This window comes from Nyctereutes procyonoides, unplaced genomic scaffold, assembly GCF_905146905.1.
Source record: "Nyctereutes procyonoides isolate TBG_1078 unplaced genomic scaffold, NYPRO_anot_genome, whole genome shotgun sequence".
Classification (NCBI taxonomy): Eukaryota; Metazoa; Chordata; class Mammalia; order Carnivora; family Canidae; genus Nyctereutes; species Nyctereutes procyonoides.
Genome location: NW_026575048.1, coordinates 10965502 through 10991493, shown reverse-complemented (window position 1 = coordinate 10991493; position 25992 = coordinate 10965502). Strand labels below are relative to the sequence as shown.

The following is a 25992-nucleotide window of genomic DNA, read 5'->3' as shown; positions in this document are numbered from 1 at the left end:
GTCCCTGTATGGAAAGCTGGGTAATGGTGATGACCAACATCCGCTACTACCCTCAGGCTTCCACTCCCACCATCTGGTTTAACCTTTACAACCACCCAAAGGCGGTTCCTTGACCTTCATTTTCAGCTAATGAAACAGAGGCTGAGAGTAAAGGTCCCACCCCCGCTCACTCAGGAAACAAATGGCAGGTCTGGTCCCCAAATGGAGGCTCTTCTTAAGTGCTTGGAAAAGGAATACTTCCACTGGAGCCACTCTTACTACTCCTGGGGCGCTTGCAAATTGAATTCTATTATATGGAGTTGTGCAAGTGTGTAGGGTCTACATTATCAGTTCATTTAGATGTCAGAGTGTTAGGATCGCCGTCATTACTTGGAGAAGTTTGTTAGTTTATTTAAATATCCTCATCAGTTTGGTTTTACTACAGTTAGTTCAGAGGCAGGGAACGTAAGTTAGCTGAGAATATGGCCACGGCATCTCTGACCTTGACCACATACTGTTAACTTTGTAATCAAGGTACAGTAACAGTTACATGTGTTAGCATTCAGCCACCTGATGATGGGTGACAGACACACCTGAATGTCCAAAGCGGTAGTACGTACTGTCAGCGTTGCATTTGAAGTTTAGGGGACGACCTTCTAGGACACGGAGGGAAAAGTATGTTCTTGTTGTTCTTTTTTATTGACTAATGAATAATAAGTCATGATTTGTATTTCCTCTATTAAAAAAAGAGACAGGAATTAAATGAGAAGCTAAATCGCTGTAATGATCCAGCTCCCTAATATGCTTCTACAGCCAGGTTGAGGTACTTTGACCAAGGGAGTAATATTTTTTTTGCAGTAGTCCTGCTTGATCTCAGAATCATCAGACTAGTGATTCCTAAGTGTTCCAAGGAAATCGGAATGGATAGCAGAGGGCCTTAAGCACACATCTATTAGAGTACTCCTCACACACCACAGAGAGGGATTTTACTTGCCTTTCCTCTTCATTGGGACTTAGAGCACTGGAAGGGCAGGGAACATCAGCTGTAGTCTATCAGCAAGAGGCCCGGCGAGGCATGAAATTACCATGCTGTTGCACGCTAGGCCACAGCGTGATCTGTGTTCATGAGAAAAGCGCTAGAAGCTCTGTACCTCCCTTTGCTGGCCCCTGAAACAAGGAGTTAGACTGTGTGGTCTCAGAGGGAACTCTACTCAACTAGTCCTCAAGGCCCCCAGACCTGAGGCTGTCTGTTCAGGACCGCAGCCGAAGTACACGACTTAGGACTTTTCCATAGGCCCACAGGTCTTGTAGGGTGGGAGAACCATACTGGATTAAACCCCCTTTTGAAGTAGGTCCTTATCAGTTGTCTGTTCCAGTTTGATGAGACGAGACATAATAATTATCAAAAGAGTTGTGTTGCCACGGTGACTTGTTTATTTTCCTTACGCTGCCTCAGTGCTGTCTTTCAACTGGGTACGCGTACAGATTTTTTTTTCCTTTGGATGCCATGATTAAAGGAGTCTTGCCAATGTTATGTACTATTTTTATTGATTGTTAAATGTGCTCAAATGTGAGTTAAAATTGTTACAAAGGGAGGAACATTGTAATTAGAAATTGAAATGCCTTGTTAAGTTTATTTTACCACATTTGGAAATTACAGTCTAATTTCAGAACCACATAATATTTAATATCACTGTGGTAGGAAAATTATCCATGACTCACTTTTTTGTAACCCATTACCTTTGGTTGCCCTACTGTATGTTCTATAAAGTATGTTTGCCTAAGACAGGAAAGGATATGTAAAGGGACTTACCTTTTGCTTCATCTACCTTTCCCGTCCCTCCACTAAGTTCCCATATTTAGAGATTTTTTGTTTTTGTTGATGTTGTTCTTCATGACTTTAGAAACATCCTTATGTCATGTCTGCTATTGTTCCTGGTACTTGTTTACTTGCGACCATGTTGGTTTGGCTGATGGTAAATATTACCAGAAGGATAAAATCAGTGTTGCTCACAGACCATGTGTCCTACAGTCTTAAACGTTCTGTATCCTTCTTCATAGCTTGTATCCATGGCAATATATGAAACACTCTCAGGAACCGGGGATATTCAGAATGAGAAGTTGGCATAAAACAGATTTTGGCATTTAGAGATTTAAAATTCCAAGTTCCAGCAATTTGTGACTGACCCTGAAGGTCCCTGGTTCACTGAGGCACAGCATGAACAAGGGTCACAGGTGCTTTGGGTAAGGTGGATGGGAATTAGACGCCTAGCTGATAGGTGAGTGTAGCTTATCTCCAGCCTCTAAATCGCAATATGATTGTTTTTTCTTGTGTTTGATGTACTTTTGATAATGTCTAGAGTTTGATTTTCAGATCAGCACCCATTCCTGTATACTTTGTGCCCGCAACCCCCCCAACCCCCCCCCCCCACACACACGTTCCCACTGCAGGCCTGGCCACAGGCCTGCATCTTTGGATGCAGCATACCCCAGGAGAAGCAGGAGAGCTATGTAAGGACAGAAAGACTGTGGGTGAACGGCTCTTGCTTCTCTGACAGCCATCAGCCACAGGAACTGTGCCTCGGGGCATCACCATATATCTAGTCCACAGGGATCTGGCCTGGCATCTGTTCCTCTGCATTCAAGGCCTCATGTTCTGTATCTTGCTTGCTAGGCAGGTTTGAGCTGGGAAGGTGCCTATGGAGTGTTTTTTTGGCTCTCTTTGCTACTCTGACCTTTCTAGGAGCTCCTAAAATCCCTCTATCAATCTCCTGATAAAATGTCTTCTTGTAACAGAGGGTAGATATCCAGAGAACCTATAGTATAGTAGTTAAATACAGAGTATTTAGCCAGTAACTGTTATCTAAGAGATAAAAAGTACTCAGTAGTTCAAAAAAGTACTCCTTCATTCTTGAATGTCCTTGATTTTATCCTTCATGTAATATCCTTCGTGTAATATCCTTCATGTAATATTTTCATGGTAAAACCATCATGGCCATAAGTCAGCAAGTACCATGAGCAATAGCAAGCATGACAAAAAGGCATTCTAAAGAGTCAGGAAGGAAAAAAAAAAAACCCTCTAAATATGGGAAATTAGCCAGGGAACAGGAAACAGGGGTGAAGGAAAGGTAAGTCTCCTGTCCTAGGCAGTTAGGCACACATACTTCATCATAATCTGTCCATTTTGCCTGCTCAAAGCGGTATCCAGGTTATTTTAATAAAAGGTGTCATCAAAGCCAAGGTCAACCAAATATCATAAGTTGCTGAGAGATACCTGTTTATGTATTACTGTTAACTTAGTGAATAAATAGGTATGAGTGCTGAGAGGGAATTATATACAAATATTTTTAGGTATAATATATTCCAAGCAAGTTTGGAATACAGAGAAGGGAAAATATTCTTGCCCTCAGGTGAGGCAGATGGACAAATGAGTAATTACAATAATGCAAGATGATAGTGTAGGAAGTATTTACAAAGTATTGTGGGAATATAGGAGTGCTGGACCTGGGAAGTCAGAGGTGGCTTTGTAGGAGATGGGGTTTTCCTGAGCCCTTTTCCACTGAGACTCCAAGAACCAGTCAGGGTCCATCAGAGAAGCAGCAGAGGTAAATTCTCATGCACAAACCCAGCCGTGTGCGGGACCTCAACATTGCTGCCTCCCTCCAGGACAGTAGCCACTGGCCATGTGTGGTTATTAAAATTTAAACTTAAGGACAATTGAATAAAAACTTAAAAGCAGTGCCTCAGTTGTGCTAGCCAGATCTCAAATGCTCACTAGCCATGTGCAGCTGCTGGCTGCCAGGTGGAACAGCAGAGGTTCAGAGCATTCTGTGGTGGCCGGAAGGTCTCCTGGGCAGCGCTGTGAGGAACATGGTGGGGGGTGGGGGGGGGCATTGCTGTGATGTTCCAAGAAGAGGAAGGCAACAGAAGCAAGTCGGTGCTTTCACATGGTGACCGCCATGTGAAATTGTCATATATGGGACTTTATATTTCATCCTCCCAAATATTCTCTGTAGGTTTTGGCATCCCGGATTACAAATCTGCTTTTCTCTTTGCCCTAGATGCTCGGTGAGACTCCTCTGTAGGACTGTGTGCTTTAGGGCATGCAGAGCACTTTACTGAGTTAGAATCTATGATGTTTGAAGTACAGAATTTACAGACCTGTTACCCTGCCAGTATAGATCATTTTCCCACAAGTTCATGTAGCAGGACCTTCCAATCTGAAATTGAAGGCTTTGCTGATTTCCATCAGAGACCGCTAAGGGGAAAAGGTAAAACCACTACAGTGAGTGGAATGCCAAAGAGGCCTTTATCCTGGGCTTCACATGGGACCTTCTCCTTTTATCAACACGTTATAATAATGTAAAGAAATGATGAAAATGTCATAAATTTGAGTTTTCCTTCTCTGATACGCTGTTGTTGGAGTAGTACAAGATAAAGATCAGTCCAGTGAGGGAAGGGGACGGTGATTTCTTAATTCTTTCAAAAACAACCCTTGACTTGTATAATGAAGTTATAGTCATTGTCTGGCCCTTGGTCCAGATGTTCTGTTCTTTATGTTACAGCTACAGTCAGGACACTGGGGGAACGTATAGCTCAGCAGGGAGGAAGAGCTTGCACATTTATTGTCTCTTCTCTTCAACTTCCGTTGTGAAGGATTATCATTTGTTATCTTATATAAAAGTCTGCTCTCTGATGACAGGTTCTGCTAGGATAATAAAGCGTTGAGAATCAAATTCAAATGCGTATGTGGAGATCTAAATACATTTTCATTTTTTCTGGACCACAGATAGTCTTCATGAAACATTCAGTTCACCTTGACATTAGAATTATAAACAGGTTTTTTAAATATTTAAGTTGCTGATTTTTCTTGTTGCAGAGGACAACTAGAAATTGTTGATAATATTAACAGTGGGTAACAATTTTTAATCATTTGCTGTGTGTCTAGTAGCTGCTGAGCATTGTGTGCTATTCATTAATGCTCAGGCTCACACTCACATACAAAACTGCAGAGTAGATATAATTACCTCTATTTTATTGGTGAGGAAATGAGGGCTCTTGAGAGATTAGTAGAATAGAGTTCTGCGTCCTTCCAGGAGGATACTAGACAGCCAGCCATTAAACACAATATCTGATGAATATCAGGTGAATATCTAATAGCTCCGAAAGATTGTTTACTATCTATTGTGAAATGAATGAAGCAGGTACCAAACACGACATCACTGTGTCCCCACGTGTGCTTCATACGCGCACACACACACCACCTGCATAGGAAAAGGTGTGCTGAGACCCCACCCACACACCACCTGGGATACAGAGTGTGCCTCCTGCTTCCTCGGAGCTCACAGAATTGCACTTGTGGTTTCAGGGTGTGAAGGAGCTCTGCTCGCTGCTGCTCAGCCAGTCCTTGCTGCTACCAGCCCTGAAACTTCTCCTCGAGAGCCAGGATGAGAGCCTTCACGCTGTGGCGCTGGAGCACATCACTGCTATCGGCAAGGTATTCCCAGTGGAATTTACTCTTGTTTCTGTTTCAGAGAAATGAATTAGTGTTGTCATTCTCATAAATAATATCCATGATTTATTTAAGGCCATTTTATCTGCAGTACTCTGTGACCACAGTGGGTCCCCCTGTTTTGTCTAAGAAGTACATATTTGTCTATTTTATAAACATTTACTAAGCTCTTCCCATGAACCAGACTCTGTTTATGGGCTGAGAATACAGATCCGAATCGTGAAGCAGTTTCTCTAGAGAAGCCAGTGTCCTGATCCCTCTGAGGAGATGTCAGAGCAGCCCAGGACTAGTGGACTTTTGTCCTTGCACCTTGAAAGGAGTCTGTTGTGTCAGGCGGACTACATCATCCTGCCTGGATGTAGGTGTTTGGTTACCTACTAATTAAAGGGGAGACAGTGGCTGCCAGTAATGTTTGCTGGCACCACCTGAAATCTCTAGCTCTTCTTTCCTCTGGCAGACAAGTGCACCATTGAAGCAGTGTCTTGGCTTGAGGAAGGACATACTGAAGTCGAGGCCTGAGATTTCTCCCTCAGGCTGGTTGTCTTGTTATCATGATCAAGGAAGAAACTTTCACTTCTCTTTTAAAATTTTACACTTTGGGAATAGATAGCTCAAGGTTGTGTTTTAATGAATTTGTGTTGTATGATCCATACTGAAACCCTTCTATAGGGAGATCATTCTTTCATTTGAGGTTTTGTGTTTGTGTATGTGTGTCTTTGTGAGTGTGCACACACACACAATTTTAGGTGTGTGGATAAGCTCATGCACATGAGTTTTTAACAAAAATGTAAGGGGATGTTTTCTAGAGACCAGAGGGGGGAGAAAAATTCTAGAGCAGAAGTATAGATTTGCCAAACAAGACAATGAAGAGATTTAATGACAGCAGATACAGAAAGTTAGGTAGATGGTTACAGAAAGTAGACTATAATTGCATTTGAAAATAGTTATAATGGGGACGCCTGGGCGGCTCAGCAGTTGAGCATCTGCCTTCGGCTTAGGGTGTGATCCTGGAGTCCTAGGATCAAGTCCTACATCGGGCTCCCTGTGTGGAGCCTGCTTCTCCCTCTGCCTGTGTCTCTGCCTTTCTCTCTCTCTCTCTCTCTCTCTCTCTCTCTCTCTCTCTCATGAATAAATAAATAAAATCTTAAAAAAATAGTTATAATGAACAAAATGAGAAAAATCTAATGCATTTATTCATTGAGATGTATTTCTGAATTCTGTGAAGATTTTGTGATGACCCTTCAGAGTCGCTGAAGATTGACCATAGCAGGGCCGCTCTATAGACTAAGGAGGGGTAGAGGGGACCTGCGTGCTGGGAGCCCCCCATCCATCTGTGCTGAAATAAGCATTGCAGAACGTTGGGAGTTTACAAGAAGCTAAGATTACAGTGGGTTTTTTCCCCTTAGCCTATTTTTTTTTTTTTTTGTAAATCCAAGAAATCAGGAAGAAGGGAAAAACAGAAGAAAATTAGGCTGCATATTTCCAGTGCTCTTTTTTTCCCTCCCCACCATTGTACGTTGTGTTAGTGTTTCTGCCTAGGTACTCCCACTGAGTTTGCCATGGACCCCTCTGAGAATAAAGCAGTGATGTATTATACATCGCCTTTCCGTATTCATCCTGTATACAGCTCTCTTGATGCACTCCTAAATTCCATAGGCAAGTGTATCCAGTTTTCATTTTAAAGATTCTTCATCTCCAATGATTCTCTCAGAACTGCAGGGGAACTGTGGGTCTGAGAACTGCTGACTAGCTCTGCTATGCCCGCAACACACACACATACCCACACGCCCTCTACGCAGCACCCCCTCCATGCGCGCGCGCGCACACACACAGACTGGCAAAATAAGAAACCAAGAGGAACCTTGCAACACCCAAGTCATTTCTAAATGGTGCCGATTTACCTCTGTAACATTTTGATCTGATGTGTGGCATTATGCTAAAACGGTGGTTTTGAAACAGCCCTGCAGACTATGGGTGGTTTGCCTGGGATTGTGATGATAACACCCAAAACCTCTGTGACCTTCAGATCAAAAATCAAAACCAGCGGTGTCAGTTGCTGAGATGAGTCACTTGCCTACCACCGAGACCCTCACCTGTGGAGATTTGGTAATGAGACTTAACTGCAACTTTTCTACTTTAGGGTTGAGTATTCCCATGCGGCTAACCCATCTGTGACCTTAAAAAGTGTGTTCACAAAAATGCTGAGTATCTGCATACCTTGAGCATCTCCAGAGAGCTAAGGTTTGGCAGAATTTTCCCGTTTTAAATATTTTTAACTTTCTTTTGAGGTAATTTTAACTTTACCTTCAGTTGTAGGAATTAGTACAGCGAGATCTCTTACACCCTTCTCCTGGTTTCCCGCAATGGGAACATCTTGCATAGCTGCAGTGTGATGTTCTAACCAGGACAGTAACACTGATACAGTCTCTGGGCCTTCTTCACATTTCAGTCATTTTACCTGCCCTCATCCGGTGGGAGTCTGTGTGCAGTCCTGTGCAGGCTGTCACATGTAGATTTGTGTCAACACCGCTGCAGTCAAGACACAGAGCTGTTCATCCCAGGAATCCCTCGTGCAATCCTTTGTTGCCACAGCCACCTTCTCCCTCCGCCCCCTCCACCCCCAGCAGCCTGTGGCAACTACTGATCTGTTCTCCATCTCTGTCACTTTGTCATTTCAAGAATGCTAAATCAATGAAATAAGAAATGACTGTGGTTCATCATTCTCTCCCAGCACCTTTAAAAGGTCATGTGACACTTCTCTAAGGGAAGGGTTCAGTGGGCTCCAGTGCAGGGCTCTTGACCAGCTATTTTTATTTTATTTTAGCAAAAAACTTTTTTCTGGGCAGCCCCAGTGGAGCAGCGGTTTAGCGCCGCCTGCAGCCCAGGGCGTGATCCTGGAGACTCTGGATTGAGTCCCACATCAGGCTCTCTGCATGTGCTTGCTTCTCTCTCTGTGTGTGTGTGTGTGTTTCTATGAATAAATAAATAAAGTCTTTAAAAAAAAAACTTTTTTCTGACTAGCTGTTTTTAAATCACCTGTGGTATTGCAGTGAAAAATATAATACATTTGCTTTCTTTTTTTGTTTTTATTTTGCTACTCTGTCCCTTAGTAGAGAGCCTGAGTTCATCAGTAAGTTCCGTTTCCCCCTCATGGTTACGGATGGTAGTTCGTGTTGACACTAAAAGAAAAAAATGTCCGGCAAGGGGACTCCTCCGATAGGCCACTGCTCCTGCACAGCATGTGGAACCAGGTGGAAAACACCCCCACTCACTCGCTGATCGCATGTATTATTTCACTATTCATTAGAAGATGCTGACAGCTTTAGGTGTTTACAGCTTCTCGGATGATGTGTAAGTGCTGATGCCAGAGATTGTATGGGCTTTTCCTCCAATAGTGGTTCTCATTTCCTTCTCTAAGCTGTTCTGAAATTGCAAACCTCTAGTGTTTAGCATCGAACATCTTACAAATGGCCAGCAGCCTCTTTCCTGAAGAAATAGAAGGTCTTTCTTAGAGATTATATTGTTAATGAGTAATTAAAACCCTTGTGTGGTACAGAGCTTCCTCAGCTAACAATGAGGTTACATCTCAATAAATCCATCATAAGTTGAGAATATCATAAGTCAAAAATGCATTTAATACACCTAACCCACTGAACACCAGACCTTAACCTCACCTGCCTCACCTACCTCACACGTGCTCCAAACACTTCCATTAGCCTACAGCTGGGCAAAATCTTCTAACACAAAAGCCTATTTTATAATAAAGTATCGAATATCTCACATAGTTTATTGAATACCATCCTGAAAGTAAGAAACAGAATGGTTGTATGGATGCAGAAGGGATGGTCACCCTCGTGGTCACGTGGCTAATAGGGAGCAGTGGCTACTGCTCAGCCGCGCTTGGCTCTTCAGTGATTCTCTCCCATTGTTAGAGCACAAGTTAGATGATTGGTCCTCATCTGGGTTTCAAGAGTCATACTGTTACATCCCGTGCCAGGAGAGGGACTGATGCTTACGCCCGGAAGTGGAGTCTGAATATCGTTCAAATAGACACCGTACAGAAGAAACCCTGCAGGCATTTCCTTACCTGAGTATGCACTTGTGCTGCCCTTTTATTTTCCTGCCCTTGTAGTTGATGTTTAATAACTTTTATTAGTAAGCAGTATATGTAAAAATGAGACAAATACCCTGTCCTCAAGTAGACAGTGCAATAATATTAAATAATCTTCTTTAAAGTAACTGGAATGAGGCCCTGCATACATTATGTTCCTGGGATTTCAGCTTACCTCATTGCTATAATTACTCTTCCCTTTGTATAGATCCATAAAATCAAAGATTTTAATTCAGAGAAGGTTCATTACCTGTTGTTGAAATTGGAATTAAGCAGATAACATTTTAATGACTTGGAAGACAGTAGCGCTTTGTGCTTTAATAGATTTCTTCCCCAAGATCTGCAAAATTTCATTTATTCTCAAAAATTCGTTACTGACAGAAGAAATAATCAGTGACCGAGATGGAAGGCATTTACTCATTTTATGATATGTGTATGCCCTCTTCTTCTAGAACATGCTTCATGCCTGGTTTGACTGTAGTGACTTTGGCCATCTCCTGAACTTGAACTCTGCACCAGGAGTTGTGCGGGGCACTTAAAAGCAGAGGTTACCGCACCCCCTAAAGACGGTCTGATTTTCAGAGGTGGAATCTGGGGCCCAGAGAGAGTGTCCTTAACAGGGTCACACAGCTGTTCAGCAAAGAAACCAGGGTTGGAAATCGGTCTCTAGCCCAGTCTGTCTTCTCTTCCTAAGACTAGACTGCCTCTCACTCGAATTTAAAGTTATTCAATCACAGGAATCAAATCACCTAATCCTCCTGGACTTGTCTCATATTTATTTCAAACATCCAGCTGAGTCCAGAAATGACAGAACATTATCTCTTTCCTCAAGCTCTGAAAGCAACAATCAAGCAAATGTCAAGGATGTGGGATTTTCCACAGACTATATACACTGAAGAAATTCTTGATCAATTAAAAAGTCACATATTTTTAAAAGTCAGAAAAAATGTGTGTGTGTGTGTGTGTGTGTATGTGTATATGTATATATATATATATATATATATATATATATATATACACACACACAAAATCCTTCAAGGAATTGCAACTACTAAGCTTTAAAGCAGTAGAAAAAAAAAATCATAAAACAACAGTTCTTTTCCTGACAATATAAAACTTCTTTAAAGCAAATAGTCAAAACAGAATTGCAAGCAGTTTAGGGGCGCCTGGGTGGCTCAGTGGTTGAGCACCTGCCTTCAGCCCAGGGCGTGATCCTGGGGGTCCTGGGATCAAGTCCCATGTCAGGCTCCCCATGAGGAGCCTGCTTCTCCCTCTGCCTGTGTCTCTGCCTCTGCCTCTCTCTCTCTGTGTCTCTCTTAAATAAATAAATAAAATCTTAAAAAAAAAAAAAAAAAAAGAATTACAGTTTAGAATGTTTATTATACCTAAAATCAGGGTTAATATCTAAGTTCTACAAAGAACTTGTTCACATGTGAAAGAGCGATATAACAACTCTAGTAAAGGAGCAAAGGATTTCATGCTTCCCACAAGAAAAATTAAAACGGTAGGAAATAACATGGAAAAAAAATGATCCTTGCCAATAAACATTCAGATTAAAGCATCTTTGAGGTATCATTATGTATTTCCTAAATTAGCCAAGTAATTTTTTCAAAATAATAACCACCAACGCTGAGATGTGGACAGTGAAAGCAACACATTCGGCTGATGCTCCCCGTGTAAACTGGACAGTGGACTTTACTGTGGCTGCACTCACATTCACGTCCACACCAAAAAAAGGTTTCAGGTGCTCTTTCCCACATATTAGCGTGCGTGCACTGCGGTAGCAAAGCACCACAGACTGGGAGACCCAAATAGAGGAAATTTATTGTCTCATATAGTTATGGAGGCCAAAGTCCAAGATCAGGATGTCAGCAGGATTGATTTCTTCTGAGGCTTCTCTCCTTGGCTTGCAGACAGCCGCTTTGGCCCTGTGTCCTCACATGGTTGCCCTTTGGTCCCCATGTCCTCCCCTCTTTATAAGGACACCAGTCAGATTGGATTTGGATCCACCCACGGGACTCATTCAGCCTAATCACTGCTTTACGGCTTTCTCTACAGTCACATCCTGAGGTCCTGGGGGTGAGGACCCAACATAGGAACGGGGGGAAGGCCACAGTTCATCCTGTAACACCCACTTATGCCTGTCTGGTAATTTATCCTAAGGAAGTAATTCAAAGAAAGCACAAATATTAAAAAAAAAATAGTAATTCATTGGTCATACTTCAGTAATATCAAACATTTAAAAACAGCTGAAATATTCCTAGCAGGAGAAGGTAAATAACCTTTATCTCCACTCAGTAGACTATTTTGTAGCCATTACAATTCTTAAAAATGAAAACTATGTAAAAATGTTAAAATCTTTTTAACGTATCATGAATAGACTACAAATACCATATGATTGCGAAAATAATATCTGCGCACATGGAGAATTACTGGAGAAGAAAAGAGGAAAAAGTAATTTTCTGGTGATCCATATATAGATGATTTGTTTTTTTAAAACTATTTCTACTTTTTAAATTTCAAAATGGAAAATAAAGTAGATTTTAGGAGTAATGGGTGGTAAGACAGTACCAGACTTTTAGTGCCTTAAGTTAGAATTTTGGTCAAAAATAAGAATGAAGAAAAGTCAAGGCTTATTAACAAATTAACATGATAACTCAGCCATGTGGCAGTCACATCCAGGAAGGCTCAGGGGCGCCAGGCTCTGCTCGTCCCAGGAGGACCCAGGAGGCCCAGTATATGGAGAGGAGCAGCTCTGGCTCCCCGTCACCTTGGGCAATCCATCTCTTCTCTGACCCTCAGGCTCCTCTTCTTCAAGATCAGTTGTTGGGACGGGTCCCCACAAAGGCCGTCTTGTTTCTCTTTCTGTATTCTTTCATTCATTGTTTTGTCCCAAATATGCACAGAATAATTGTGCAGCATTCTCCTTGTACGTGACAATCATAAAGTATACTCTAGGCCATTCTGTAGCTTTTGCAAAGAGCAGGAACCAGGTACAAGATCAGAGAAAGGAAATAAGGTCAGCCACTTACATTTTCTCAGCACCTGATTACTAGACACTAAACCAAAATTTCCCCCCAAACCTTGGCCTGGCCACTGCCCCAACTCAGTGGAGCTCAGCGATCTTGGTCTCTACCTTTCTTGAGGGACCCTCTGGGTGGGCCAGGGCCAGAGGGGAAATTCTGTATTTTATTTCCATTCTGCCTTGGGCTTTCTTAGCCAAGGGAGAGCCTGGAGAGCTTTTAGAGGGTCGGTGCCTACCCCGCCCACCCGCCGCCACAGACTCCCACCCTGCCAGGACGTGGCCGCCATCCGAAAGGCTGGGCGCCTCCAGCAGGAAGCCGATTTTAGGGATGTCATCGCACTGGAGAAAAGCAACAGAAGAGGGGAGTGAGAGGAGCAGCAGCTGCAGGCATTGACAGAAGCCTTGTCTCTTCCTCGAGCTGGGAAAATCCATCACTCCCTTTCTAGGAGACTTTCAGGCCCCCAAAGGGAGGGTTCGCGAGTAAACAGAATAATAAAGGTGTCCTCGCCTTGAAGACTTATTCAGGGCAGCAAAGAAAGTATTGCCCCGCAGTGTTTGGATGCTGAGCCTTTTATCTGTACACTTTATCAAACATTTGCCTTGTAGCATCCTGGCACACACTCTGGTCCCTCCTGGAGGGCTAGGTGGAGGGATTCTTTATTTTTAAGGGTGAACCAAACAATAACACACAGTCGCTCACGTGCCCTGTGCGTGTGCGTGTGCACGCATGTGCAGGGAGGCAACAGTTACGGTGAGAGGGTGAGAGCATTAGGATCATTCATTCATTTGTGGGTTCATCCCACACGTCTTGCCCGAGCCCCTGGCACGTGGCCAGCACTAGTCTAGCCCTCGGGGACGCAGGGGTACACAGAAACGGTAGGACCCCCGCTCTGGAGGAGCTCCTCTTCTGGAGGCGAGCAAACAGGCAAACTAGTCCGGGGCGAGGGCTCCTGGTCTGGCTCAGCCCGTGACGTTCGGTGCTGGACAGGTTTCTGCATCCCTCTAGTAGGTAACTGTCTTAAAGGGCTGCTTTAAGGCCGAGACCGCGTGCTCGCTGGCACCGGGGCAGCCCCCAGTAAATGTAGACGTGGTGACGGTGGGGGCAGCACCTGCGTTGGGTCAAGATTCTTGTTTCCTAGCCCTGAAGCGGAAGAAGGGAGGGGGGGAGCTGGGAGGGAGGAAGATACACGGGAGCCAGAAGCAGCCCCCCGTGCGGCGTGTTGAGAGCACACGTGCCCCTTGTAGCAGGAAAGCTGGCCTTTCGTACCACTTTCCTCTCCCACTATCCAGCCTCTAAGAACAAAAACAAAAGGTGCTAAACTGAGCTCGGCCTCAGTGGCTCCCTGAGCCAGAGGGGGGTGAGCAGTGTGTGCCCGTCCGGGCTGGCGCAGCGAGAGACCAGGGCTGCCGGAGACCCTGCAGCTCTCGAATCCGGCTCTATTCAGTCTCTGCAGAGCTGACGGTCTTACCGTGCCCTTGGCCGGTTTGCAGAAACGTGACAACGTTCAGTAATGTAGGTTCATTCAGCCGGGTAGCAAATGTGGATTAAACCGGATGCTGGACTAGGAGGCTAGAGCCTCTGTGCCCTCAGGAAGCCCCCAGTCTGGCGGGGAGACAGGCCTACAGATCTCTCCCGCCCGAGGAGCAACTGTAAAGTGCCCTGGAGCGTGGAGGAGGGAGGACGCAGCTGGGCCTAGAGATTTAGGGGAAGTGTCACCCAGAGGATGGCCTGGAGCTGACGTGTATGTTGGCTTTAAAGGATCACTAGGTTACAGGCAGGGAGACGCTCCCCGACTGTGGGCGGTCGTTCCTGTCCCCAGAACTGCTTTTGTGTTAATTCTTGAAGCAGGTAGACCCAGCTGACCCCCTCAGTGGCCTTTCCTCCCGTCTCAGAACATGCGGGAAGACCACACTGTGTTCACTTCGTTTGACGTAGTCGGTCTAAGCATTAGTTAATTGGCTCTGAAATGCCACCTTATTTCTGCGGTTCCTACAACCGAAATTGCTACAAGTGCTCAGTGACATGAAGAAGCACCGTCATGAAGCTGTTTGATGACACCCGAGGTAAATGAGGAGCTCAGAGTTTTGATGTGTGATTAATGTTGACTTGAATCCTTACAAAAAAATAGAGACAATAATATAAAATAGAAAAAAAAGCATAAGCTAAGTGTCAGAGCCATGGAAAACCACACAGAGACTGAGCGGGTAAGACGAGGGAGGAAGCACAGGATATCCAAGCTGAAAGAGCCCGGAAATCGGGCCACGTAACGTCGGGCACCAAAGCTCTATGAAAATGTCTTACGGGGCACCTGGCTGGCTCAGTCAGCTGAGTTTCTGACTCTTGATTTCAGCTCAGGTCCTGATCGGGGGTGGTGAGATCGAGCCCCACATCGGGCTCTGTGCTCTGCAGGGCGTCTGCTCGAAGATTCTCTCCCCTCCAGCCCCCGCCCCCCACCCGCTTGTGGGCTTGCACACATATGCTCGCTCGCTGTCTCAAATCTTTTTATTTTTATTTTTTAGGTCTAAAAAAGGTAAGTTTGGTACTGAGCTTTCTAGAGGCTTAAGCAAGAACAGCCCACAGCCCTCCTGTCCATTATCCTTTTTACATCAACGGGGTTGATGGATATATTTTCTCCGTGGAGTAGAAATAAGGTTTTCTTTCCTATTCTGGAAAGAATTTATTTCATGTGGATCTCCGTACAGAGAGGTTTGGGGTTACAGGACGTGGGCCCAGATGGTAAATGCAGCTGGCCCCATGACTGCCAGGACGTGAAGCCAAGTTCCCAAACCTCCTTTCCCTCCTCTGTGCCTCCTGGGGCTGAACTGGGAGGAGTCGGAGAAGTGGGACGTGCACACAGTGGGCGGTTTCTGGCTCTCGGTAGGTGTCCGGGCCTGGCGCTGCAGGGGAGCCCTGTGCGTGACCCCCGAGTGTGTGCGCTCGCAGACACTCAGGCCCACACGCGTGCTCCGTGAGCCAGGGTCAGGGGCCCTAGGGTGGGGCAGGCGGAAGGGCAGGGTGGCAGCCAGCGGAGGGGGTGCGTGCCGAGCTGGCTGGCCAGGGCCAAGCAGGGCCACGCTCATGTGTTTGCCTGTGTCCTCTCTTCAAGGTGAATGACTCAAACTGTGACCAGGAACTCCTGTCCCTGCTCCTGGACGCCAGGCTGCTGGTGAAGTGCATCTCCACTGCCTTCTACCCACGTATCATCGAGCACCTGGTGGCCAGCCCGCGGCCAGGGCGCTGGGACGCGGAGGGGCTGGCCAGGCACCTGCGGGAGGCCGGCCACGAAGCCGAAGCCGGGTCGCTCCTTCTGGCCGTGAGGGGGACGCACCGGGCCTTGCGAACGTTCAGTGCAGCGCTCAGCGCGGGTCGCCAGTGGGTGTGAGGCTCCCCAGCCCCCGTGTGGAAGGAGCCCCACGGCCCAGTGCGTCCCGGTCGACTGTTCTCGGTGGCTCCAACACACTGCAAATAAAGGCGTATATACGTGACGAGCATCGCCGATGCCTTTTCTTTCTTGCGGTGACTGGTTAACGTACTTTCTGGTGGACTAAGACGACTTGACTCTCCATCCCGCGCTGCCTTGTCTGGATAGAACACGATGAATGAAGACAGTTTGGGTGTGGGGCTGGGTAGGGCTGCATTGGAAAGGGAGAGTGTGTGCGGAAGGGTCCTCGGATGGAGGAAGGAGGGCTCGGGTTACGCAGTTTTGGGCCAAGTTCTCCACCTCTCTGAACCTTAGTCAGTCGGTGTGAAATGAGGGCTGTGTTGTGAGCTTGTGTGTGTGAGGCTCTGTGAGATACGTAGTGGGGCCCAGAAGTGTCACTCCTCTCCCCTCGTTAATGTTGTGATACACGAATCAGGATTTTGAGGCCACCGCCAGATCGATACGAGCACGTAAGATGCCTCCTGAATTAGGGGCCCCCACACTTAACCGACATCCCCGTGCTGAGGTGGGTGAATTTGCGTATCTGGAGTCTAGATAACCAGATGGGGGGCTAACAGAGCCCCTGAGGGCACTTACCCTTTTGGGGGGTCACTAGTTTGCATGCAGCCAATCATAGCAAGGGTGTGGATGGCCACACGCTCAGGAAACCAGCACAGAAGGGGTGTTCCTGGCACAGGGGCGTAAGGACCCCGATGCGTGACTCGCTGGCACCCACTCCCACTGCAGACGTGGGTGTTTGAAGGGGGAGGCTAGGAGTGCAAGCTCTGGACTTGGCTCTCCTGAGAGCCTCACACCAGATTCAAGCCACAGCAACAGCCTAGGCAGCAGCTGCGGGGAGGGCGCAAACTCCGTGACCTGTCTGTGACGCACGCTGGTCATTACCGCAACCCCAAAGAAACAGGTGGGGGGAGGTAGGGTGGGAAGTGGCCATGTATTAATAAGAAGGTTTAGTTCTAATAGATGAGGCAATAACGTATAGGACAATCCTTGGTTGTAAGGAAAAGTTGTGATTCGTTTAGTTTGAAAAGGTGACCGCTGGTCGGCTTCCATGTTGCTGTCAAAGCCAGTGGGCTGAATGGAAGGTGGCTCACTGTGGGTGTTGGCATGTGGCATGTTGGGGTGGCGTCACCCCATCTCCTCCCCACGCTGTCACCAATGTCCTGCACACACCTGGTCAGGCCCACGAGGAATGGCATCTCTTTACCGTCCACATCATCGTCATCACTGGCTCCACCTCATTTCTACCTCTATGGGTGTAGCTACAGAGTGCTCTAACCAAAAAAAGCCATCATCTTTGGACGAGATTTATCAGCTTAATAGCCCACACTCCTGTCACCTGACCAATTGTCTACCCCGGGCCTGAGTTCCTTGTCCAAACCTTTGGTAGGGTCTAGATTTTGGGAATGGCTTACACAAGCTGTTGAAATGCTTCCAGAAGAAAGGGGTCAATATTTTTCTCTCCAGGTAGGTAGCCCTCATCCAGAGAGGGCCAGGAGGGCCTTCCTAGATGTGTGAGGACACCAGCTGTGCACACGGCATCAACCAAGCCACTCCCAGGAAACATGCCTCCTGGTCACTTGGGTTTCCTCTAACCTTACAGCTTCCTTCCATCCTTCTAGGTGCCTGAAAACATAAAGTGAGCAGTCTCCTGAGATCACAGTCCATTTTTATGGGATCCATCCAGAAATGTTTTTCTTCAAATTGCAGGATTAGAGGCCCCGGACACCAGTATAGCACCATGACTCTGGATAAATAAACCGAGGGCCAGAGGGCCAGAGCGACTTGCTCAGCCGTGAGCTGTGGGTCTCCACTGGGCAGTGCTTAATGTGGAAGGGCGTCCTTCCCATCAACTGCGTTGCTCCGGTCTGACCCCTGCCCCCACCAGAAATCAAATTTGCCAAGTTTGAGCAGTTTGTATGGAGTTAAAAAAAAAAAATGAAGGAATATATTCCAGATTCACACCAACTGCGTAACTACTCGAGAAGCCTGAGCTGATCTTTGTGTTGGTATTTAGAGCGTTGACCATAAATCTTAAAGAAGTGCGAGAATCCAATGTCTTTCCTACTGTCCAAAGCTCCCAACAGTGATCTCAAACCTTTCTCTTTGAAAACAAGAAAAGCAAAGTGAGAAAAGGCTGCACCGGCCCTCACTCACCACTCAAACTTCATAGCTTTGCTGGTGGCCTGGAAAGTGGCCCCAAGGGTGTGCAGAGTGGGGGGGGTGAGCTTCTGGTGTCTGACGGCCTGGGTGTGAACACTGGGGCACCCCGGGCAGGTCACTTCATCTCTCTGAGCCTCAGTTTCCCGTGCATGAGTACGGCTCATAGCGCCGTCCGGATGTCTGCAGGTCAGCAAGGTCCTGCTGCTCATCGCTGCCCGCCGGGTCCCCCGCTCAGCGGTGCCGGGCCTGCTTCAGCTGAGGGAATTCGCCGCCCCTAACGTATACCCCCAGCTTGAAACGCATTGACTCATCTAATCCTCACTGATGACCTTCTAAGGAAGTGGGGTGCGGAGAGACTAAGCCATTGGCCCAAGACCCAAAGCCAGGAAGGAGAGGAGCTGCGGGGCAGTGGGAGGCGTCCGCCTCAGAACCTTGGCCACGTGCTGCGTGAACTTCGTCACCACGGCTGAGGGACCCGGGGAATTTTCTGGCAAGCGTCTGAATGGCACGATGCTACCTTTTCCATCTTTCTTTTCCATTCGTGAGCTGATACTATGGCACGGGGGCTGTGGAATGTTCTGGAATGTTCTTTGAGTCTTTCCAACGGCCTGCTGCTCTCACAGCCCAGGCAAGAGCTCGGATACCGACGACGTGTGCGAACTCCCCCGCCCCCCACACGAGTCCCAGGGGCCTCGTCCACACCTTCCCCCGTGTTCCACGTTTCCCAAAATGTGCTCGTAGCCGTGACCACCGTGGATGTTCTCTGGAGACAGTTGTTACGGCGGCGCCCAGCGTGCTAAAAAGGCCAGCGAAGGGCTTGTGAGGTGCTGATAGCCCCTTGGGAGGTCATCAGGCCCCGTGGGTAAGGGTCACCGTGGCGTAGTAGAGTCACCTGGGGAAAGTTTAAAACCCACCCGTGCTGAGTCCCCCGACCCTCACCCTGCCCAGTGAGGTTATCGGGGGTGAGGCCTCAAGTCATGCCAGGCCACTGCCAGCTGGGGGAACCCGACCGACGTCTCCGGCCACCGGCCTTTCACTCAGAAGCAGACCAGGAATGTGACGGGACCTAACCCGGCCCATCAGTCCATCCAGCCCCACTCGGGGCCACGACGGGAGGGGCTGGAGCTCTCGCCTGCACTTCCCCGGCCCTCCGCTGCCAGGGTGCGCAGGAGGGAGCTGCCTTTAGCAGGGAGGGATTTGGGACGCCTGCGTGGCTCAGCGGTTGAGCGTCTGCCTTTGGCTCAGGTCATGATCCCGGGGTCCTGGGATCGAGTCCCACATCGTGGGTCCCGCAGAGCCTCCTTCCCCCTCTGCCTGTGTCTCTGCCTCTCTGTGTGTGTCTTATGAATAAATAAATAAAATCTTTAAAAAAAAAAGTAAAAGGGATTGATTTAAGGGGCATGGGTGCCTCAGCGGTTGAGCATCTGCCTTTGGCTCAGGTCATGATCCCGGGGTCCTGGGATCGAGTCCTGCGTTGGGCTCCCTGCTTCTCCCTCTGCCTGTGTCTCTGCCTCTCTCTCTCCATGCCTCTCATGAATAAAGAAGTAAAATATTTTTTAAAAAGAGAGAGAGAGATGGGCTTTCTCTTCTGGGCACCTGTGGGTCTCCGACGCGCCCGCGGCACCCAGCGCTGTCCACGGCCTGCTGGCTCCCCGGGCCTCCCTTCCTCCCAGGTAGCATCCCCTTCCCGGAAGCCCCTGGATGCAGTTGCTTGTAGCCCGTTCTTAACAACTCCTTTGCTTTAAGTAGAAGAGATTTGCTCTTCGTTACTACTGGTGGTAAAAATAATACGGGGAACAATTTCCTGACCACCCGCGCACGGGCCGGACCTCTCACACCCATTATTAACACTCGGTGAACCCCTCCGGCACAGCAAGTACACACTGTCCCCTGTTTGTGGGTGAGAAGAGCGACTCACAGGGCTTGGCAGACCCCCCCCCCCGAGGCCGCCCTGCCAGCGAGGGTCAGGAGCTGTCCCCCGACCTGGTGCCAGAACCTGCCACCTGGGCCCTGCTCAGGGTCTCGGCGGCCACACACTTTGGTTCAGGGGGTCTAGCACAGCCAGAGGGTCTCCTGGAGTGGAAGGGGTGATCCCAAGTGTATCCAGGACCTGCAAGGTAGAAGAGAAGTTCCCCGAGCCCTTCCCTGTTAACGCCTGGAAGCTTTCATCCTCCTGTCCTCGAGAAGGATTTAGAGCAAAGACCTTGTAATTCCAGGTAACCCCACACCGTTGGTGGGAAGGACCTAACAGCAGATGGGATGAGATTGGTTTCTTTGTGAGGGAGCAGGGAATCAGCCCAGTGGACGGGAGGGATCCCCAGGGTCCCCTGGTGCCAGGACAGGTGCTCCGGCCTCCGCCACAAGGGTGTCTCACAGAGCACCTTGTCCCCCGAGTGGTAGCTTTGGTTGCCTGACGGTCCCACTGTTCATCCCAGGCACAGGGGCCTCCTGAGCCCTCGGCAGCACCACGGGCATGCGGGGCGCTTCCATCTGCAGGGGACCCGGCAGCGATGCCCACGGGCGCGCCACTGAGCCCTGTGCTCCTCTTAGGCCTTCGCCCCTGTGTGTTGGGCCAACTGCCTGAATGCTTCTTCCTGCTGCCCCGTCCGCTGCAGTAGGCGCAGAGGGCCCCACGGGCACCTAGACCCCACGCCAGCCTACCCGGTGTCCTTACCTCCCCCCTCCCTCCCCCAGGGCCCCTCCTGACAGCCACCAGAGCCATCATTCTGAAACAGATAGCAAATCTTGTCATCCCCTGACTCAAAGCCTGCAGTGGCTCCCATGCTCTGCAAGATAAGCTCCTTAGCACGATAATCAAAGCCTTTTACATCAAACTCGGACTGGGGACTATTTTTTACATAACGTGCTGCATCCTTTAGAAGTCATCTTTACAGTAGATATGCCGGATGTTATCATCCTGCGATGCGTTTCATAGAGCACAGTGAGCCTCGCAGCTTAACCCATAGCCCCCCACGCACGGAGCCAGCGGGGGATGGAACCGAGAGGCACCTGCTGTTCGCGAGGCTCCAACCCGACTCCCTTCCCGTGTCCTCAGCAGTAGTCGTAGCAGTAGTGGTGGTGTGTGCGTTTAGCTATGGTTAAAAAACAAAAAAAAAAAAGCCAACACATCGCATAAAATGTCCCACCTTAACCACTGCTAAGTGTGCAGTTCGATAACGTTCATTGTACTCACATCGCTGTGCAACCAATCTCCAGAATTTTTTTCCCATCTTGCAAAACTGACGTTCTATGGCCATTAAACAAAACCTCATTCCCTGCTCTCCCCAGCCGGCAGCCACCATTGTCCTTCCGGTCGCTATAGGTCGGATTGTCCTAGGAACCTCGTATGAGCAGCATCGTACACTATCTGCCTCTTAGTGATCTGCTTATTTCGCTCAGCATGAGATCCTCAAGGTTGCTCCACGTGGGGGCATATTTCAGAATTGCCCTCTTTGGAGAAGCCGAGCCCTCTTCCATAGCCAGTGAGCCCAGTGAGCGGGCGGCGGTGTGTGCTGAGCAGGGGCCAGTGTCCTGCCACCTTGTTCCTGATCTTCATCTGTTCCAGAACGTAAGATCCTTCTGGGACACGTGTCCACAGGGGGAAGCATTCTGGGCTCTGGATGGTGCATGCCCCACGGGAGCCAGGATGAATCCCAGAGAGAGAGAGAGCTGGTGACCTGGCATCCGCGGCCGGAGTCCGAGCCACGACCGAGTCCTACAAGCCTGCAGGTTGCAGACAAGGCTCCCTTGGAAAGGCGGCCCCCGACCTGCAGACCCATTCCCAGGTGTAGGGGCAGAGGATGGAGCGGGGAGAGGCAGGCTCCCAGGGAGGGTGAGGGATCCGGACCCCAGGGGATCGACTCCAGTCAGGTTTTACCTCCGTCACAGTAAGAAAGAACTACTCCAAAAAAAAAAAAAAAAAAAAGAAAAGAAAAGAAAAGAAAAAGAAAAAAGAAAGAACTACTCCTAGAAGAATCCTTTTAAAACGTTAAAGGGGAGTTTTTATTTTATTTTATTTTATTTTATTTTATTTTATTTTATTTTATTTTATTTTTATTTTTAAAAATATTTATTCATGAGAGACACACACACAGAGAGAGAGAGAGAGAGGCAGTGACACAGGCAGAGGGAGAAGCAGGCTCCATGCAGGGAGCCTGATGTGGGACTGGATCCCAGAACCCCGGGATCACGCCCTGAGCCGAAGACCGCTGAGCCACCAGGGATCCCTGTTTCTGTTTTTAAAGCAGAAATGGTCATGTATTGAATGCATGCAGCACACAACTCCAAAATGGAATCATTAATTTTCTTCTTTGACCAATTGAAGAGATGAATTAACAACTCTCCTAATATTAAACCTTGCCTTCCTTGCCTCTTTTCAAAGTCTTTGCATTTCTCCAATAAGATCTAGGGGACTATAGTGAATCACTCGTTTACTGTCTGCGCTGGATGCAGCCACAGTATTTGGTGTGGAAGTTTTACATGTATCCATAATGGATGACACCGGCTTGTAGTGTCTGTGCACATGCACACTCTCTTTACGAAGGTCTGAGGTTTTAGATGAACTAAGATCACTGGCCTAACGTGAGCAATTAATGAGATCTTGAAAGTTCGCAAGAATTCATTCAAAACCATTTAGGCTTAGTCTCTTTTGTGGAGTTAATTCTGACAACATTTTCAGGTTGGTTTGTTTGTTTTATGGTCATCCTTCTGGTCGGGTTTTCTACTCCTTGACTCAATCGGGGAGTAATTAGTATTTTTTCTCAAAAATCCCCCATTTCAGGATGCCTGAGTGGCTCAGTGGTTGAGCATCTGCCTTCAGCTCAGGGCGTGATCCCAGAGTCCCGGGATCGAGTCCCACATCAGGCTGGAGGGAGAAGCAGGGATCCTGATGTGGGACTCGATCCTGGGACTCTGGGATCACGCCCTGAGCTGAAGGTGGTGCTAAACTGCTGAGCCGCCCGGGCTGCCCAATAAATAAAATCCTTAAAAAAAGACTCCTCCATTTCTTGAGATTTAAGATCACAGCATAAAGTCATAAAAGGAATTCATCTTCATGTCTCTATTTTGTATCATATTCAATGGATCATTGCTAATTTTGTGCATTAGGACTTTCTCTTCTTTTTTGATTAGGCAAACTGAAGTTTGTTAGGGTGTTTTGGGTTATTATCTTTGCCTCATCTGTCCAAGGGCCCAGCGAGGTTCTGCGAACATCCTCCACCACCTCCTGGGAGACCGCCCTGATTTCCTGGAAGGTGGAGGGATCGAGAGTGTTTACTACATTCCTTCAATCTGGTCCCACCTGCTCAGGAACTAGCTCCTGCTCCTCTACGCGTGCGACAGGTGGGTGGTCTTTCCTGGTTTGAGTCCTGGGGGAGCATCCCCGGGCTTTGTTATTCCTTGTTGATTATAGTAAGTGCTGGCGGGGCCGGGGCTTGGGCACCTACGCACATGCACATCCGGCCAGAGCACCCGTCTCTCCTGCAGCTCTACACATCATCTCCCGTTCCTACAATTCTGGGAGGTGGGTGTTGTTACAGAGGAGGAAACTGAGGCACAGAGAGGTTGAGTCACCCTGCTGTGAGTACACGGGCTAACCTAAACCCCACTCCTCCTTCCCCAGAGGTCGTGTGCTGGAAAGGCGTCCCCCAGCCTGATTTCCTCCCTCCTTGCTCCTGATGCACCTTCTGAGCCTCTTCCTGGGGGGGAGGCTTTCAGGTCCCAGGAGCAGAAGATGAAAGATCTCCTGGGAGGAGGGTACTGCGACCGCGTTCGCACCAAGGTGAGGCCGCCACAGCCTCAGAGGGCATGGGGTGGGAGAAATGCGGATGCTTTTAACAGAGCATGACTCAGAGCAATGGGAGGGGCAGTTGTTTGCTCCCATAACCGAGCACAGAGAGGGCAGGGTGCAGGGGACCCCTGGGAACGCTGGATCTAGGAGCTGGCATGGGGACAAGAGTCCCTGTCATTCCTCCCCACCCATCAGCGAGTTTCCCTCCCTGCCGCTTTCACCGGCTGCTTCTTTTCCACGTGGCAGGGCTCACGGGCCACCTGAGGCCCCCCGCTGGGCTCCCTTCCGCGCTCCCTTCCACCGCCAGGTGGATCCCGGAACGTCCTCTGCCTAGGGCCAGGGCAGCAGGGGGGTAGGGGCTGGGGGCTGGGGGCTGGGGCTGGGGCCTGGCAGGGGCCCTACTTGACATCTCCTTTGGGTGGCGACAGGGAAGGGGATCTGCAAGCCCTGACGGGGAGTGGGGGAGGTGGCGCAGCAGAGCCACGGGTGCCCGAGTCTGCTGTCTGCAGCCTGCGGAGGGGAGGGAGGCCGTCCCAGCCGTGCCACGGCCAGCTGTGCACCCCAGGCGACGGCCTTTGTGTCTGCTGCTGGCCCCAGGAGGCCTCTCTCACCCAGTGACCTTTCTTACTTTTAGACTTTCGGAAAGGGAGAGAAAAGCAGCCCGGAGCCCTTGGCCTTGTCATTCCTTTCAGGAACACCTGCAGGAGTTGCCATGGCAACGGGATCCGCAGCCCTGCTCTTCTCTGCCCCGGGCTTATTAGCTTCTGCTGCCTGTTAACTGCGAGTTCTGGGGGCCCAGAGCTTACGGGGAAAGGGTAATTGCTGGGTAAGGCCAGCCCTCTTGGTCCTGGAAGATGTTCTGTCCCCAGGGATTGGGGCCCCGGCGTCAGCTTGCAGGATGACCTGGCGAGGTCCCCAAGGGCTCCCGGCTGTTCACGGGCGTGGGTCCCACCGCCCGGTGAGCAGAGAGGCCAGAGCTCTGCCCTAGATGCTTCCCGCACAGCGTCCTTGGCAGGGATCAGGGACCATTCCCGCTCGCGGATTCTCAAGGCCGCGGCGCAAGGCAAATACTGTCACCCTCACTTTACGGATCAGGAAACGGGTGAGGACACGCACCCGCACGTAAGCGGCAAGGGTGGGAATGGACACCGGCCTTTCCATCCAGATCCCTGCCTCGTTCCATGACACTCCCAGTCGTGTCCCCCTCCTGCCACTCTCATGACCCACCTGGCTTATCCGAGTGCCACTTGCAGACCAGCTGTCGTCTCTAGGGTCAAAAAATGGGTTTGATGAACCTTTCCGTGGAATATTTATTTTGCTTCTTTAAAAAAAAAAGATTTTATTTATTTATTTTTGCAAGAGAGAGAAAGAACAAGTGTGCACACACACGAGCATGAGTGAGGGTGGGGCAGAGGGAGAAGCAGGTCCCCACTGAGCAGGGAGCCTGATGCAGAACTCGATCCAGGACCCTGGGGTCATGACATGAGCCAAAGGCAGACGCTTAACCGACTAAGCCACCCAGGCGCCCTTACATATTTTGTTTCTGATGGAAAAAGACAACCTACGTTTCATGGTCTGTTCAACTGGGTGCCTGGTCAGTATGGTAAGACCTCTGGGGGGCGGGAATCTGGGTGGTGACAAGATGGTTCAGCGAGCAGAGGCCGGTGAGGGGGGCACGCTGTGGAGATGCTCCCTGGAGCAGGGAGCCTGGCCCTGGATCTGTGGGTGAGGCTTGATCTGCTTCCCAGGGTGGAGAAGGAAGCTTCTCCTTCCTTCTATGCGTTGCCCAGAGGACAGGATCTTTTTCAGTTATAGGTTAAGCAGACTCATCTGGTGGGTCCTGGTGCCCCTGCTGACCGGGACCTGGAATCCATCTCTCCTTATCACTCCAGTCCTGGCTTAATGACCGTGGAAACCTGGGGCTGAGCGTGAGATGACCTTGGTCCCAGGGCTCACCCTCACGGGGCCAAAATG

The 25992-nt window shown here is 48.8% G+C and overlaps 1 protein-coding gene across 1 annotated transcript in view; it reads left to right on the top strand.

The window, feature by feature from the left end:
• NBAS (NBAS subunit of NRZ tethering complex) overlaps positions 1-16113 on the top strand; it is a 322484-nt gene extending 306371 nt beyond the window's left edge. The window contains exons 51-52 of the mRNA XM_055327484.1: positions 5348-5476; positions 15735-16113. Coding sequence (XP_055183459.1) covers positions 5348-5476; positions 15735-16010 — 405 coding nt within the window. The 3' untranslated portion in view covers positions 16011-16113. The remainder of the gene's footprint in view (positions 1-5347; positions 5477-15734) is intronic.
• Positions 16114-25992: the final 9879 nt, after the last annotated feature.